General features: G+C 39.9%; 1 protein-coding gene across 3 annotated transcripts; it reads right to left on the reverse strand.

Moving 5' to 3' along the window:
• Positions 1 to 2,251: 2,251 nt before the first annotated feature.
• Positions 2,252 to 13,897, reverse strand: LOC104681668 (RNA-binding motif protein, Y chromosome, family 1 member F/J-like). 3 transcript variants are annotated; one of them, XM_030926271.1, is made up of 11 exons: positions 13,789 to 13,897; positions 13,219 to 13,322; positions 10,027 to 10,204; positions 7,962 to 8,114; positions 5,871 to 5,985; positions 4,819 to 4,929; positions 4,345 to 4,455; positions 3,869 to 3,979; positions 3,393 to 3,503; positions 3,203 to 3,291; positions 2,252 to 2,798 (listed from the first exon to the last, which is right to left on the reverse strand). In XM_030926271.1, the coding sequence occupies exons 1-11, from the start codon at positions 13,895 to 13,897 to the stop codon at positions 2,500 to 2,502; spliced, it is 1,491 nt and encodes a 496-aa protein (XP_030782131.1). In that variant the 3' UTR covers positions 2,252 to 2,499. The 3 variants fall into 3 exon arrangements, with proteins under 3 accessions (XP_030782131.1, XP_030782132.1, XP_030782133.1); XM_030926273.1 differs by having other exon boundaries at positions 2,502 to 2,800; positions 3,210 to 3,291; XM_030926272.1 differs by lacking the exon at positions 3,869 to 3,979.
• Between the last annotated feature and the right edge of the window lie 3,300 nt (positions 13,898 to 17,197).

Consider the following 17,197-nt stretch of genomic DNA (forward strand, 5'->3'; position numbering starts at 1 on the left):
TACTGGCAGCAGGATGAAGTTTTCCTTTCATCACAATCTTTATTTCCACAATGAAGTGATCTTTAAGGCGTATTACATTGGCATCCTTGGTAAGGAATGTCTCCCGTCATGATAGAGGGTGTGGAGGGTGGGAGGCTAGACCTGGCATAAGCCTTCCTGACTCCTCTTGCTCCAGAATACATGGCACCTGGCTCTCTTGTAGTCCAGTGTTTCTAGAGCCATGCAGGAGAAGGCCCCAGCTTCAGGCAGGACACAGCCTTACTGAGCTTCTTCAGCTGGTTGGCTGACCATCACCATTCAGGGTCAGCTAGAATTGCTGAGGTGGGCGCTGCTGAAGCGTGTCATGGGGAAGGACCTTGCTGGTCTTTCCTTGGCATCTGGGGAACTGGCTTTGAACCATGACCTGAACAGCCATGGACCCCTTTCCCCAGTACCCCAGATCATCAGTCAGGGCCTCTGTCTCAATCCCCTGCAGCACTACCAGAAGGAGTTAGGCCCTCAGAGTGGGAACAGACAGGAGGCCAGGTAAGCAGCCCAGGACTGAGGGTTCAGAGGCCTGTGGGTCCTGGAGCTGGGACACACATGGAGAACTCAAGGCTCAGGGAAGAGCCAGCATTGAGAAATCTCAGGCCATCCCCGGGCTGGGGGAGAAAAGCCCATCAGGGAACTGTAACACTCATATTTCAGAATTGGGGAACCTGAAGTCACCTAAGAGGCAGAAGTGGCCAAGGTCAATGGGTGAGAAGCAAGTCTCAAGGGATAGTTGCCTCATCATCCTTCTTTGGCTCCTTTCCATGCCTTGAGGCCTGCTACCACCTGGGGCTCAGTTTGGGTTCCACTAGGGCCCTCTTACCCTCCATGAAGAGGTGCACATGAGTCACATCTAGATCTACATCCTTCAAGAATGGCTCTCTCAGTCCTGTCGTATTTTGTTTCAATGACCTCAGGCTCCCCTGACATGCTTTCTCCCCTCTGCCTTCCTCACTCATGTTGCCCCGGCCCCTGAGACATTTCCTACGACATTCAAAAATAGACAAATAATTTTTGGAATGCCTTAATAATGTAGATGCAGACACAGGATTTTATTATAAAAATACTCTTCCTCCTTATTTGTACCAAAGTCTTTTTCATGATGGGGGAAAGAATGCAACATACTTTAGTAAGTTAAAAAAGTATAAAAGTAAAAATAAACCCCACTGTAGACGATCAATTAAATGGCAGGGGACCCTCTGTGTGTGTCCAGCAAGGGAATCCTGAGCATTAAGGCCCATCTGAGTACTGGTGTAAACATCCAATTTCCCTCGTACCAGTGTGAGTGTGGGCATGTTCCAGCCTGTGTGTTTGAGCTGGTGTATGAGTGTGAACACCTGTGCCTGTGTACCTTTGTGTACCTTGGTTTGGGGGGGCACACTCCCACCCACTGGTGTGCCTCAACCTAGCTCTTGAGCTGGCAAGTAGGGTGCCGCTGGTTTGGCAATCCAACTTCAGGACCTGTGAAGCCTGCGCTCTTCAGAGATGCCAAGAGTCCTCACGGTTCTCACAAATGGCAGACGGAGGAGGAAAAAGAGGGCTGACACAAGCTACCTAGAGGAGATGTCATGGACCTGAATGTCATGGACCATGAATAAAACCTAGCAGCTGTCTGTGTCTTCCTGTGTGTTTGGTCAGGGAAGGCAGGTATTCAGGGAAGAAGCAATGGAACCCGCAGGGTTTTGGGATTTGCTATCCAGGAATCCCTGTGCACCAGACAGTGTCTGGCCCATGAGACAGGAGGACAGCATGTGGGTCCAGCAGGGCCTGAGTCTCCAGGGAGGCTGGCATTCTCCCCAAGGGGCGTGGGTCGGTAGATGGAAGGGAAACTGGGCTGTGGGGTCAGGTAGATGGGACACTTATCACTTAGCCAGGTGGGAGTTCAGGAGAGGGCCTAGTGAGCAGCGGCCTAACTGGCTGGTGACATCCTGTTCCAGTGCTGCATGTATGCACACAAGCATTGCCCCGTGCATCCTCTCCAGGATGCCTCACCTGGGCGAATAGAAAGCAAGGCACACAAGATCCTAAGCTTATGGTCTTGAGTGGCCCCAGAGGGAGGTCCCTAGGATCACTGGTCCCAGGAGAGGCAGGCATGCAGGGTCTCTTCAAGACGGGTAAAATGCATAAGCGCAGCTCTCCACCCAGTGGGTATCTTGCCCTGATGATGTCAGCCACGGCAGACCCATAGCCAGACAAGAGATGTGAACAGAGGCTTTCAAATTTTATTCTGAAAATTTTAAGGTAGATATTACATCTAAACACTTTTCAAATAGCATTAACAAGTATGAAATTACTTTGAAAAAAATTCCTTTTGCTTTGAATACCTCAAAAAATTCATGGAGGAAGTTAGTCTCTACCTCTCTCCACAAAACCAATACGTTTCTTATAGTAATATGCAGAAATAACATTTCAATTTTCGATGTGCAAACAAGGTTTGGTATGCAATAACTATTACTTTGAATACTTGCTTTAACATCTGCTTAAGTCTCCTTTTTCAGATCTACTTTTGTCACCATCTACTGTAGAAGAAACATAACTTGAGCTACCATATGCTTCACGAGGAGCAGGGAGCAACCTATCTAGAGAAGGCAGATTCCTTTGGTCTTTTCTGCCAGCATGCTCACGACCACAAGAATAAGAATCACCACAGCTCCTTGAGTAACTCTCCCAACGTCTGCCATATCCATCTCGTGTATTATAATCACGGCAGGTGCTTCCACCATAAGACATCCGAGGCCCTCGTGCAGGTGGTGCACCATGAGAGGTCCCTGCAGGGTTGATAAAACAATACGTTGGACTGCATTTAAACATTTTTACTGCTATCACTAAAGCATGAATTAAAGTACTATTTTGAAATATCTGTTTTTCTCTGCCTTTGTTGCCAGGATATTAATTAAGCCTTCAATAGTCAGGTTTTATTTAAAAGAAGTGTAAGAGTAGTATTTGGAAGCTTAACAAATTTAATTCTAAAATAAATGTTGAGTCACATTTTCTGAATATGAACTGAAATTCTCACCTTCATATCATTCCCTATGCTTTATACTGTTAAGAATACTCAATATTTAAACATGTTATATTTATCCTTTATAAATTTCCTTAGAATTTCATTAAAACCATGATCTGTTCTATTAAATACAATTATATAACTTACAAATCCATCCTGGACCCTTACCATATCCCTGAAATGCATCTCTATAAGAACTTCCACTTAGACCTTCAGAATGATCTCTACCACGGGCCGCACTGTAGCCATCAGGATCACTAAATTGAAAAAAAAGAAAAAAAAAAAAAAGCTTTTTTTTAAATGTCAGAATGAACAATTTAAGAAATCTATTTGACAAATCCAGAAAACATTACATTACCTATATCCTCTAGAGGAATTTTCATCCCGACTAGAACGACCATAAGCAGGGTATGTATAGTCTTTAGGTGGTAGAGCATAATCCCTGGTTTCTCGGGAACTTGGATGATTTCTGTGGGCATAAATTTAAGCAACAAATTTTAAATTTTCAGCTCCTAATGTCCAAAATATAATTAAATTACAACTTAAACACAATTAAATTGCCAAACATCTAAATAAATACTACTCCAAATAAAACAGGCAAAAGCCCAAAAAGCACATGGAACCGATATTCATAATCAGTGATTCAGAGAATGCATTTCAAATCCAAAAGGAGATTCCACACTTCACAAACACACTGGAAGCACAATAAATTGTACAAAGCAGGAAATAGCAAGTGTTTGAGAGGATGCAGATAAATTGGACCTATGATACAATGTTACTTGGACTGGACAATTTAAGAAATCTATTTGACAAATCCAGAAAACATGACATTACCTATATCCTCTAGAGGAATGTTCATCCGGACTACAACGACCATAATCAGGGTATGTATAGTCTTTAGGTGGTAGAGCAAAATCCCTGGATTCTCGTGAACTTGGACGATTTCTGTGGGCATAAGTTTAAGCAACAAATTTTAAATTTTCAGCTTCTAATGTCCAAAATATAATTAAATTACAACTTAAACTCAATTAAATTGCCAAACATCTAAATAAATATTACTCCAAATAAAATAGCCAAAAGCCCAAAAAGCACATGGAACCGATATTCATAATCAGTGATTCAGAGAATGCATTTCAAATCCAAAAGGAGATTCCACACTTCACAAACACACTGGAAGCACAATAAATTGTACAAAGCAGGAAATAGCAAGTGTTTGAGAGGATGCAGATAAATTGGACCTATGATACAATGTTACTTGGACTGGACAATTTAAGAAATCTATTTGACAAATCCAGAACACATTACATTACCTATAGCCTCTAGAGGAATGTTCATCCGGACTACAACGACCATAATCAGGGTATGTATAGTCTTTAGGTGGTGGAGCATAATCCCTGGTTTCTCGGGAACTTGGATGATTTCTGTGGGCATAAGTTTAAGCAACAAATTTTAAATTTTCAGCTTCTAATGTCCAAAATATAATTAAATTACAACTTAAACACAATTAAATTGCCAAACATCTAAATAAATATTACTCCAAATAAAATAGGCAAAAGCCCAAAAAGCACATGGAACCGATACTCATAATCAGTGATTCAGAGAATGCGTTCCAAATCCAAAAGGAGATTCCACACTTCACAAACACACTGGAAGCACAATAAATTACAAAGCAGGAAATAGCAAGTGTTTGAGAGGATGCAGATAAATTGGACCCCCGATACAATGTTACTTGGACTGGACAATTTAAGAAATCTATTTGACAAATCCAGAAAACATGACATTACCTATATCCTCTAGAGGAATGTTCATCCGGACTAGAACGACCATAATCACGGTATGTATAGACTCTAGATAGTGGAGCATAATCCCTAGTGTCTCGGGAACTTTGATGAGTTCTGTGTGTATAAGTTTAAGCAATAAATTTTAAGTTTTCAACTTCCAGTATCCAAAACATAACTAACTTACGGCTTAAACAAAATTAAAAAGCCAAACATCTAAATAGATATTTCTCCAAATAAAATAGGCAACAGCCCAAAAAGCACATGGGACAGATACTCATAATCAGTGATTCAGAAAATGCATTTCTTTTTTGTTTTTTTATACTTTAAGTTCTGGGGTACATGTGCATGATGAGTTAATGGGTGCAGAAAATGCATTTCAAATCCAAAATGAGATGTCATATATCCCACACACAACCTGGAATGGCAGTAAATTTTAAAAAGGAGGAAATAACAAGTGTTTGAGAGGATGTAGATAAATTGGAACCCTGATACAATGCTAGTTGGAATGGAAAATGATGCAGCTACTATGGGGAAACGTGGTGGTTCCTCAGGAAAGTAAACATAGCTATCATAGGACCACACAATTCCACTCATATACACCCAGAATTGAATATGTGTACTCAAACAAATATTGGTGCATAGAAATATTGGGGCAGAAACAACCCAGATAAAATAATGGGTTAACAACTTGTGGAAGGAGTAAAGTGCTATGATGTAAATGAACCTTCAGGACATCACGGATAAAAAAGAAGTTGTGTTGTGTTTGAGCCCCATTAACATTAAATGCCTACAACAGGTGGTTCAGAGGCAGAACACAGGTCGGTGTTTGCTAGCAGCTAAGGAAAGGAAGAAAATGGAAGGGACTGCTTAACTGGTAGTTGGAGTTTTAATTTAGAGTGATGAAAATGTTTTGGAACTTGATGGAGGTAGTTGCTGCATGACACAGAATATGTTAAACACCACTTAACTAGTTACCTTTTAATATTTAATTTTGTTATGTGAATTTCATCATCACAACAAAAAAAATCAATTGTGTTTCTTCATTTTTCCTTTACCTCTCCTTAGTTGCATAACCATCATCTCTTCGTGACATATGGTCATTTCTCCAGGAAGAGGTTGGCTCTCTGCAGGGAGGACTTCCATAATTCTCTCTTCCACGTGACATGGGACCTTTAATATTAAAATGATGGAACATTTTGTAAAGAACACCAAATCTAAAACACTATTTTCTCTTCTCTCAAACAACTTCTACAATTCTATTTCTTCTATGACTCCGTTCTTCATTTCCTAAATTACTAGGCAGTCATGACACTGAATATTTCTTATGGCTTTGGACAATCCCATGGCTCCCACAAGGCCAGTTCTTTTAATGAAGCTGAAGCCAAACATTAATTCTTAGGTAAAAGTTCATTGGTAATGGTTAATAACTTAGTTATTATTTTTATTTTCATGTGAATTACTGATGACTACTACAGGAATAACACATAAAACCATCAAACTAATCATGGATTTTAAAGTTTACATACTTCTCAGCTAAAGAAAGTAAATTTTCCCATGTTGTTCAGTTCAACTCACACACACAAATACGGCTACCTTTGAATGACTGCACGCTAAATGTTTACATAAAAGTTCTCCTTTATCACTAACTGGTTGGCTCTATTTTAAATATTGACAAATGAAAATGTGCTAGTGAAGATTTTCTAATGATGGCCAAGATTTACTTTTACTGCAATAAGCAATACTATGAAAGGGGTCATTACAACAATGTTGCTATTTCAAAATAGAAAAGTTTCTCCTTTAATATACTCTTCACCTGCTATTCCTTAGAGGTCACTCTTTCACCTCTGATACCTTCACTGGCTAATTTTCCAACGGAAATGTGTTGGCTTGTAGATCCTAAAGCCCATAAATACCTACCTTCACTGATACTCTACATGTGAAATGTAAAATTGAAAATGGCAGTTTTCAATTTCCTCCATATTAGGGTGGAGGACTAAGTAAGAATTTTAATTTGTTCTGCTTAACTTCTTTGCTAAGAACTTTTATTTATTGTCTTGTTTTCTTCTGTCCAGTCTGCAGTCTCACAATTCTCCTTCTCAAAACTATTACTTCTATTCAATACAACTGCTCACCTCATGTTACTTAGTTCTAAATTCTCTCCTCAAATAATTTCAAATCTTACACCAAGGATCTTGTGTTACCGTTTAAACATCCCGGTACAATCTCAACTATTGATTTACATCACCCTATATTTCACAACTCTGCACATCTGTGATATCCACTAAATTTAAGAATATTGGACTCCTTCAGGTCTACCTTTCAAGCCTTAAATTTATTTTAAAATAATGTTTAAGTCCAGTGACTCCTTGTCTGCTAAATGCTCTTCTAGTTCTTTTGAATCTTCATATAAGCAGTGGGAATGCCTTGCACATATGCATTACTGAGGTGTCAGAGGTTGGATGGCCAGGCTCAGCGGCTCACACTGAATGAGTGTGGAAGGCAGAGGCAGCTGGACTGCTTGAGCCCCGGGCTTTAACATCAGTTTTGACAGTGTAGTGAGATCCTCTCTCTAAAAAAAATAGGAAAAAATTTAGCTAGGTATGATGGTGCATGCCTGTAGTTGCAGAAACGTGGGAGGCTGAAACAGGAGAATTGCCTGAGCCAAGGAATTTGAGGCTGTCATAAGCCATCATCTCACCAATGTACTCTGACATGGTAAGAGCAAGACTCCAACCCAACAAAGAAACTGAACAAGCAACTTTTAGACTGGGACACCAGGGGACCACTACCAGGGGACCTAGTAAACGGAAGAATTAATTAGATGAAGAAGACTCCCATCAAAGAATACTGCTGGGAACTTAGAGGAAAATTAAGGGGAATTTTCTAGCAAACACAGGATTAAAAGGAATGTTGGCCTCACTCTAATCACTTCTTTGATCTGCAGTGAGAAGTTCAAGTATTTCTTCAACATAAATCTGAAATGTACCTAGTGAGATAGAAACTATAATAAAAGCTATCAATCAGTAATTACATCCATGTATATGTCACTTCTCTTTTCTTCAATGAACTTAAAGCTAAGCATTCAGGTAAAATAGCTCATTTTTAGTGATACAAAAACTACAGTCTTTCTGTCAGGTAGCATTTACCTTGGCTCCCGATCCAACTATTGCTTCTTGCCATAGCAGAAAGAGCAGATATTTTAGGAAGAGGACCTCCACTTCTTGAAGATGGACCTCTTTTAACTGGAATGGCTCCCCTAGAAGAACTCATGTTGAGATCAAGAGTGTATCCACCATCATCTGTATTTCAAACAAAATCTTTTTAGTTAACTAACATCACTGTTTCTTAAATGGCTAAGTTTTAGTTCTTTACAAAGATTTTCTACATATTATAATCTTACAAATTCACATTTGTCTAAACCAATAAAATTAACATTTCTATATGAAATTAGTACAGTTCAAGCAATAAAAGTCCATTTAGAAAATCTAGAAAGAAACTTAAGTATCATAATATATTGGTGTGAGAGAGAGATGCGGGAAAATGGGGAGTGAACAGGGAGCAGAAATCTATCAATAAAATATCTAAGTATAATATACAAAAAAAATTAAAAGAAAAATGATAAATGACTGATTATATCATTCTGTTATGAGGAAAAATTTTCAAAGCATATCATAAAGATAAACTAAATTCCATTCAAAGAATCTCAAATATTTACAATACCAAGAAGTGACATATCAGGAAAATACATTACCTCTAAAATTTGTTAACACAATATAGAATTCTTAAAATTCCCTTATGAGACATTAATTTTCCGATTAGACTATGCTGAATTTTAATAGTCTTTAAGAATTGCATATTAATTAATATAAAAATATTTTTGTAGATCTACAAAAATGTAGCTATATGCCAATTACCAGGTGGTGTTACAGGTTAGAATATATACATTCTCATACATGGCAAGGTATAATTGAACCTCACCCTCAAGATCAATGGCGACAAAATAGCCAGGAAGCCATGCATCTTAAAATGAAGCAAACACTGCAATTTCAACTTTAAAAAACATCTCCAGTTAATTACATATCTGGTCGTTAACACTCCAAATTAATTGTTAGAGTTTCGAAGTTGGTTAATAGATAATACAAGTTATTTATTTACTTATTTGTTTATTTATTTATTGAGATGGACTCTTGCCCTATCATGCAGGCTGGAGCACAATGGCATAACCTTGGCTCACTGCAACTTCCGCCTCCCAGGTTCAGCGATTCTCCTGCCTCAGCCTCCCAAGTAGCTGGGATTACAGGTGCACGCTACCACACCAGGCTAATTTTTTGCATCTTTAGGAGAAACAGCGTTTCACCATGTTGGCCAGGCTGGTCTGGAACTCCTGACCTTGTGGTCCACCTGCCCTGTACTCCCCAAATGCTGAAGTGACAGGCGTGGGACACCTCGCACAGCCCATCCAGTAGTTTTATCTTTTTTTTTTTTTTTAATACATGGTTTGTTTCTCTTTTATATGTAAAAATGGACCCCTCATTTTCTATTGAGTAAATCACTCATAAATATCATTTGCAGTGACTCATCCTCCAGCAAAGATAGATGCATACATACCTGTGAAGCAGTGGTTTTTAGACCTTTCCAGAGTCACAGACAATTTTCAGAAATTAAAGTCCTACATTACTTAAATTGAAAATGCTTTATGGCAAGCCAATGCACAAATTTTCCACATTAAAATTATCAATAGATTTGCATAGATATTTGCACATGTATACACAAGAAAACAAATATTGCAAAATCAATCTTAAGTACTGAGTTACTTTTTTTCCTACTGGAAACTTTTAAATATTCCACCATACTTTGATAATATAACTGATATGAAATTCTGTGCCCCAAAGTAGAAAACTCTAAAGTATAATGAATATAAATGAGTTCTGCAGAAAACCTGCTGAGTACAGGCAATCAGCATTCATAAACTCAATTCAGTTTGAAATTTGTGTTACTTCAATGCAACGCTATTACAATTTTAAAACAAATTTTAGACATTAGTTCAGTCATTCCTATAATACACCTTTAGTACTTAGAAATAATTTTGCTTCTTATCAATAAGTTAATCTTCTGTTCATAAAGGAAATACATAAAATTGAGAAATTTTGATATCTTCAAACTTACTTTCTTTCAGTCCTATGGTTCCATCTTTACATATTAAAACATTACCCAAGTGTCCTTCATGTGAGGGAAGCCAGCCTCTTATTCCTCTACTACTTCCTTTTGCAGATCTCAGACTTCCTGAAGGGCTTCTGTTTCTTGAAGAAGGTGGTGGTCTCCGCCTACCACCACTTTGAAATGATGGTTTCTTGGCTTGTTCTACTTTTATTGCTTTTCCATCCAAAGACTAAAAGCATTAAGGGGACTATCAACAACACTGGCACATTTAATGTAAGCACATTTTACAGACTTTTTAGATCAACTATAGTTCAATTGGAGGTATTTTCTCCCAAAGGAAACTTTTTTTCTCCTAAAATGAATACATCTTTCACAATGCCAAATTTGAGACATTTACTGAGCATATGCCTTGCATTAAGAGATCAAACACAAATTCTATTATTCAAACACCTTGAAAACTTCTCCTTCATAAAAAAAAAAAAAAAAAAAAAAAAAAAAAAAAAAAAAACAAAGAAAGATTAACCATCACACCTTCTATGGAAGAATGTGGCACATCTGTTTTTTACAATATATAATACACTTCATCTGTGTATTCACATCACTGATTTAAAAGTTTCACTGTCCCAATGAAACTTGTGTCATTTAAAAAAGTGAGGTTACTTTTTCGGTAATTACTCACATTAGTCATTATGAATTGTTTCTCGTTTGATTTGCTAATACTTACATAAAATATCCCCATATGATTTACAATGCTATATTTACTCTAAAAATGTTTCTGTGAATGTGGTCCTTGTTTGATCTCATTAAGGTTTCTTGCCTTACTCTTTTCTTATATTGCCTTAAATACGCCCCTAAAAAATGACTCTTAATATAGTACTTCATATAATTTCTCAAAAATGTGTAAATATCCTAATTAATTTCACAATAACATTTTTCACTGTAATCTTGTCTATAGGCCATAGCAATTTTTGGAAACAGTTCAGCTAATAACTTGATTTAAAAATTCCATGCCTTTTATTATTTGGGGGAAGTAAGTCTCAAATTCCTTACAAAACCTCTTGCAGCCACATCGCCAGTTGTTCCTACCTTGAAACTACTTTTGTTATTTCTGGGCCGAAAATATTTTCCCCAGATTTGCTCACGGCTGCTTCCTTCCCAGTCAGACAAATTCTGAAGTCAGCCGAAATTCCTTAACTGTTAATTCTCCCTGAAAACTCTAAGAACTTCCTTTATTGGCTGTCTTAACATTTATGTGCATATAACATTCATATTTATTTTAACACAATAAGACATGTGAGATGAAGTAATTTAGAAATAACATTGTTTGGACACAGTGGCTCACACCTGTAATCCCAACACTTTGGGAGGCCGAGGCAGGCGGATCACAAGGAGAAGAGTTAGAGACCATCCTGGCCAACAGGGTGAAACCCCATCTCTATTCAAAGTACAAAAATTAGCTGGGTGTTGTGGCACGTGTCTGTAGTCCCTGCTAGTCGGAGGCTGAGGCACGAGAATCGCTTGAACCCAGCAGGCGGAGGTTGCAGTGAGCCAAGATAACCCCCACTGCAATCCAGTCTAGCAACACAGCGAGTCTGCATCTTAAACAAACAAACAAACAAAAACTCTACACAAATTATCTGCTCTTTTGCTTGAAAAATAGGGGGAAGAAAGAAATTATCATAGATTACGATACATAAGTCAAAATTATCTCCATCACTACCACAAAGCCACGAACCAAAAGCTACTCTCGGTTTCTACCACAGCTTAATCTACTAATTTATAAGAGTGAATAAAACCCTACTCTCTGCTATGTGCCTGGAAGTATGCTAGATCTAACAGAAATAAAAGCAACTTAGGAAGACTTAAATATGCATTATATACAATTTCACAATCAACAGATTAACACATAGTACAGTGAGTACAAAATACCTACAGTATGCAATGAGGAAGAAAATATGAAATCTAAGTTGTTTTTGAAGCATAAATTGTTATTTGTGAGACATGCATCAGGAAAGATAATTCTCAAGAAGTCCAAAAAAGCATCTGGGGATAGCATAAAGACTAGCAGGAGCTATAACCAGATTGGGATAATGTTATTTATTTGTTTGTTTATTTATTTATTTATTTATTTATTTATTTATTTATTTATTTATTTATTTTGAGATGGATTCTCGCTCTGTCACCAGCCTGGAGAGCATTGGCGTGATCTCGGCTCACTGCAACTTCTGCCTCCCGGGTTCAACTGATTCCCCTGCCTCAGCCTACTGAGTATCTGGAACCACAGGCACACACAATCACACATGGCTAATGTTTTTGTATTTTAGTAGAGACAAGGTTTCACCATGTTGGCCATTTTGGTTTCGTTCTCCTGACCTGGGGATCTGCCCGCCTCAGCCACGTCCATGGTGGTGTGAGCCACCATGTCGGGCCTCATTAGGATACTATTATAAAGCAAAAAAACTGCTAAAGGGCCCAAAATGGAAGGATCTTGACTACAGTGTACAGGAATTCAATAGTTAATAGAATTACATAAAATTTTAAAGCTTTAGTAAACACACAATAATCCCTAGATTTAAAACTCAGCAGGACAAGAGACCATTGGTTGGGTCAAATCAAGTCCCCAAACACACTGGGGAAATGAGTAATTGGATATTCATGTTACATAAATCACTCTAGTGACAGGAAAGAAACATCCTTAGGAGAAAAGAGCCAGGATGGGGCAAAAATGCCAGGTACTTCTTCTGTTATCTGACTTCAATGTTCTCATAGTATTTTCTATTTTCAAGGACTTAACATTTAAATATACTTTCTCAAGAATATATTTTCAGAAAATGGGAAAGAATCTTTCCTTCTTGTGAGTTTGTCTAGGTGTCTATCCACAGTTTGTCTACGCTCTAAAAGTATTTCCATGAATTGGAAGTAATTCCATTAATAGCATTTAATAAATGTTGACTTATTACTTTCATTTACATGAAGGTTCCTTCCAACTTTTAAAGCCCTTCAAAACCTTTCAAAATCTATTTACACTCATACTGAAATACAAACATAGAAAAATTATATATTAATTTATATAATGTTAATTCCAATACCCTTCCAAACTACACTTGCATGTATATGACATAAAGAAGAGGATGGCTTCATATGACTTTCTATTATCTTCAAAAGTTTAGTAATATTAGAAAGACCTATACATACTGTTAATTGAAGAACAGAGTTAGAATATTATTAATAAGGGACTCTTACCTTTCCATTCATATCTTTGGCAGCATTCTTAGCATCTGCAGGGTTCTCAAAAGTAATAAATGCAAAACCTCTGGATTTGCTGGTTCGATCCTTTATCAAAAGAACTAAAGTATATGAACAGCTTTTACATTCATATAATGGACTCACCAAGGTGCTAACCATCTGAAAGTTACATCAAACCAAAAAATAATTGCATTCTACATCATTACTATGATTCTTAATACTAAGTCAACCCTATAGTCAGCCTATTTTATTCCAGTTTGTTCCCTAACTCCACAACATATTTAGTTTTCCTCATATTCCTTTCTAAGTAGTAGGCTATCCTTACCACAGACCCTTAACCTCGTACTATGAGAATTTTCCAGATATCAAACAGATAATTCAAAATAAGAGTTTAAAACTAATAAGGCATTTTAATGTCGGTATACAACGAACTTTGAAAAAAGTATATTTTTTCAAAACATACATATATATTTAAACATACATATTTTAAACATACATATTGAAATATACATATGAAATTACACACACACACACACACACACACACACACACGGCTTTAAGAGTTACCTTCTGATATGGGACCATGTTTCACAAATACTGCTTTAAGCATCTTTTCGTTGGTTTCTCTATTGAGGCCACCAATGTAAAGCTTGCCAGGACAATCTACTTCTACCATTGTGCTGCAAATGGTAAAAAATTATCTATATTTAGATAAAAATAAATAAGCTAAAAAGATAAAATTTTATTACACACTATATTGAAAACCCAAGTAAAACCCTTCCCAAGGCTGACATCTTTCTAGCATTTCTTACTTCAAATATGTAAAATTTGTAACACACAGAGCAAAAGGGTCACTAATTTCATGGACAAATGCTGCATTTTAGTATGTACCTGATAAATTCTCATTTCTAAAAATTAGATAAGGAAAGCTATCGTAATTTTCCTAAGTTGCAATATAAAGAATGTCCCCATTTAAATAGTGTTATTTGAAAACTATATATTTATGAGGTACAGTGTGATGTTTGTATATTTTCTTTCTTGAGATGTATATCTCCCACACTTGAGATGTGTATCAGTGCACTGCTCAGTGCAGCCTCCTCCACCCAGCCTCAACTGATCTTCTCACATCTCAGCTTCCCAAGTAGCTGTTACTAGAGGGGCTTTCTACCAGGGCTGGGCAATTTTTTGTGTTGTTTTAAATAGACACGGGTTTCCCCATATTGCCCAAGCTGGTCTCCAAATCCTGGGCTCAAGTGATCTGCCAGCTTGGGACTACCAAAGTGATGGGATTTCAAGGGTGAACCACCACGCCCAGCATGGTATCTGGATAAAAGACTAAATCAAGCAAATCCAAATGTTCTTGGGGGAGAACATTTTAAATATTTTACCATCTTTTGGTGATTTGAAATACACAATAAGTAAAAGATCCCCAAACCCTGGCCTTCAACCCGTACCTATCTGTGGCCTGAACATAATGCCTGAGGGTGCCCTGTAACACCTGTCTGTAGAGAATGTAACACCTGAGGATGACCTGAGGTGGTACAGTTTTAACCGGAAACCATCCTCCCTATTCCCCCGCTGCCCCACCCTGTCCCCATGGCAGCCCTGCTGCCCCACCTGTCCTCTGTCACTCTGCCCCTACCGGAAGCCCAGTCCCACCACGTGCCGCTTGGGGCCCTGCCGCCAGCCCCTCCTCCCAAACGCGTCCACTTCGCCCTCTTCTTCCCCTGCGCAACCCTTGTCTGAGGAAAAATTGTCTTCCACTAAACCGGTCCCTGATGCGAAAATGGCAATAGACTAAAGGAGCCCATTATGTTACCCAGGCTGGTCTCCAACTCCTCACCTCAAGCCATCCTCCTACCTCCGCTTCCCAAATGGTAGGATTATAACAGTAAGTCAGTGTGTCAGGTTAACTGAAAAACTTAAGCTCCTCCATTTTGTCCCAGTTACCTATCTAACTCCATTTATCTCGATTACACCCACTTATTCGGTTTAAATTATTTACGGTGCCGGAGATACATGAAACATGTTTCAAATACTGTCATGCAAGGAGGGAGACAATTACAGGCTTTACAGAGGGACATTTAAACTGAGGTTATTTATGTCACCATATTTCTACATACACTAAAGTAACACAATTTATGTCAAAATTTGATAATTCCTTCCAAGCAAATCAGACATGTGACATGTGCTAACTAAAAGTGTAAGTTTTTAACCTTAGGGGTTAAGTATATTGCCTGTATTTTGAATTATGACCACATTCACAGAGAAAAACCGCTTTAATAAAAAATGCCCATGAAAACAATGGCGCCTTAGCACCATCTCCCACAGCTCGTCGGACACATTAGGCAGTTAAGGTAGAATCCTCAAGAAAAATCAGTGAGTTTAATAAAAATGAGTTTCTTAATAGCACTGAGGTGTTCTCTCCCCACTGCCTCCTCCCATAATTCAACACCCACACATAGAAAACCCATCCCCTTTTATAGACAAAATCTCAAACCTTTGCTTTCAATTGTTGCCCAGAGACCAACCTGTCCAGAGAAACAGAAAATACAGGAACTTTTCAATAGGACAAACAGCCTGAGGTTCGCCCGGCCCTCAGGTCGTATGCTTCCGACTTCGGGACACCACAGTGCCAACTGCAGGAACTGCAGGAAAGCTGGCCGGCGTGAGAAGCACGCCTAAGCCGCGGCCGGAAATCCCGCCTACCTCCACCGGCCAATCATAGGGAGGGCGGTGGGCGCCGGCCAATTATTGCGAAGGCTGTAGGCATCTCCGGAGGCGCGCCACTCCTGGCTGGCCTGTGTAGCTGCATCCTCTCTCTGTTGCTCCTCTGAGAAGCTGCGTCTGCCTTATGCCAGGTGGTGGTGGATTCAGTCACACGTACACTGTGAGCCCTTTGGAATTGTGGGCATGGAAGACCTACACCCTAACTGACATCTTGAGTGTGGCAAGACATTAACCCACAGGGAACACATGAAAACATCTCACTTCGTTACGCAGGTTAGGCTGATGGTACGGAATACTGCAGATCCAAAGGGGAGAGAGAGGGACCAGCGCTACCTGCTGGGGCGAGGGCGGCGGCAGTGGCTTGGCGGGGAGTGGGACAGGGCGGGTGCGTGGGACTAAAGTCTACTGGTACGTTGCTGAGGTGGAATTTGTCTGCACCAGAAGCTGAAACCCTGCAAGGATCCTCTCAGGTCTAGGCAAATGCAGACTCCGAGTTCCATGCTTCCTCCCTGAGCATGCTGTACTCATGGTGGCATTACAAAGGGCCTCTCGTCCTGTGCCGTGGGCACACGGGAGTCCAACCACCATGGTCGCCAATCCGGCGATCCATGTGCACTGCCTTGCTGGCGCAGAGGCTCTCGCAAGCACAGCGGTGGCCGTGGTGCCTGCTGGCGGAGCTGTGGAGACCATGGCCTCGGCCTCCGACTCCAGGGCTACTGTGCGCAGCTAATCCTGCCGGGTATCTGTGCCCCCTGGCGAGTATGACAGGCTATGGGTCCTGGGGGCTCCCCAGGAACCCTGTATCCACGTACGTGTGGGACGTGGTTCTCAGCAGGGCAAGGCCCGCGGGCCTGTCCAGGAGCTGCCCCCAGAGGCGAGGGGTGCTGGGGGCGTGGGGTGGCCTGCACAGACTTTGCTCTGTGGGAGCCTCAAGGAGGGCACCAAGTTAAGGCTGGAGGCTGTGCAGAAGAGGGCAGCCTGTGCACAGAGCAGGGAGACAACCCTGGGGGAAGAGGCATGCTAGTGGGGAATGACGTCGTGGCAGAGATGGAGGTGGTGGCCAAGGAGGATGCCAACGTGGAGTGGCAGTAGGAGGACCTGCAGGCACAGCCCCAGTACACACCGGCCAGCAACTGACTCTCGACCTCCTTCACTTGGAGCTGGGCTATATGAATGTCCCAGGCTGTAGGGCATTCCCGGCTTCTGGGCCAGAGCCATATCCTTGCAGGTGCCAATTCGGGATGGC

This window comes from Rhinopithecus roxellana, chromosome 22, assembly GCF_007565055.1.
Source record: "Rhinopithecus roxellana isolate Shanxi Qingling chromosome 22, ASM756505v1, whole genome shotgun sequence".
In the NCBI taxonomy this organism is placed as follows: domain Eukaryota; kingdom Metazoa; phylum Chordata; class Mammalia; order Primates; family Cercopithecidae; genus Rhinopithecus; species Rhinopithecus roxellana.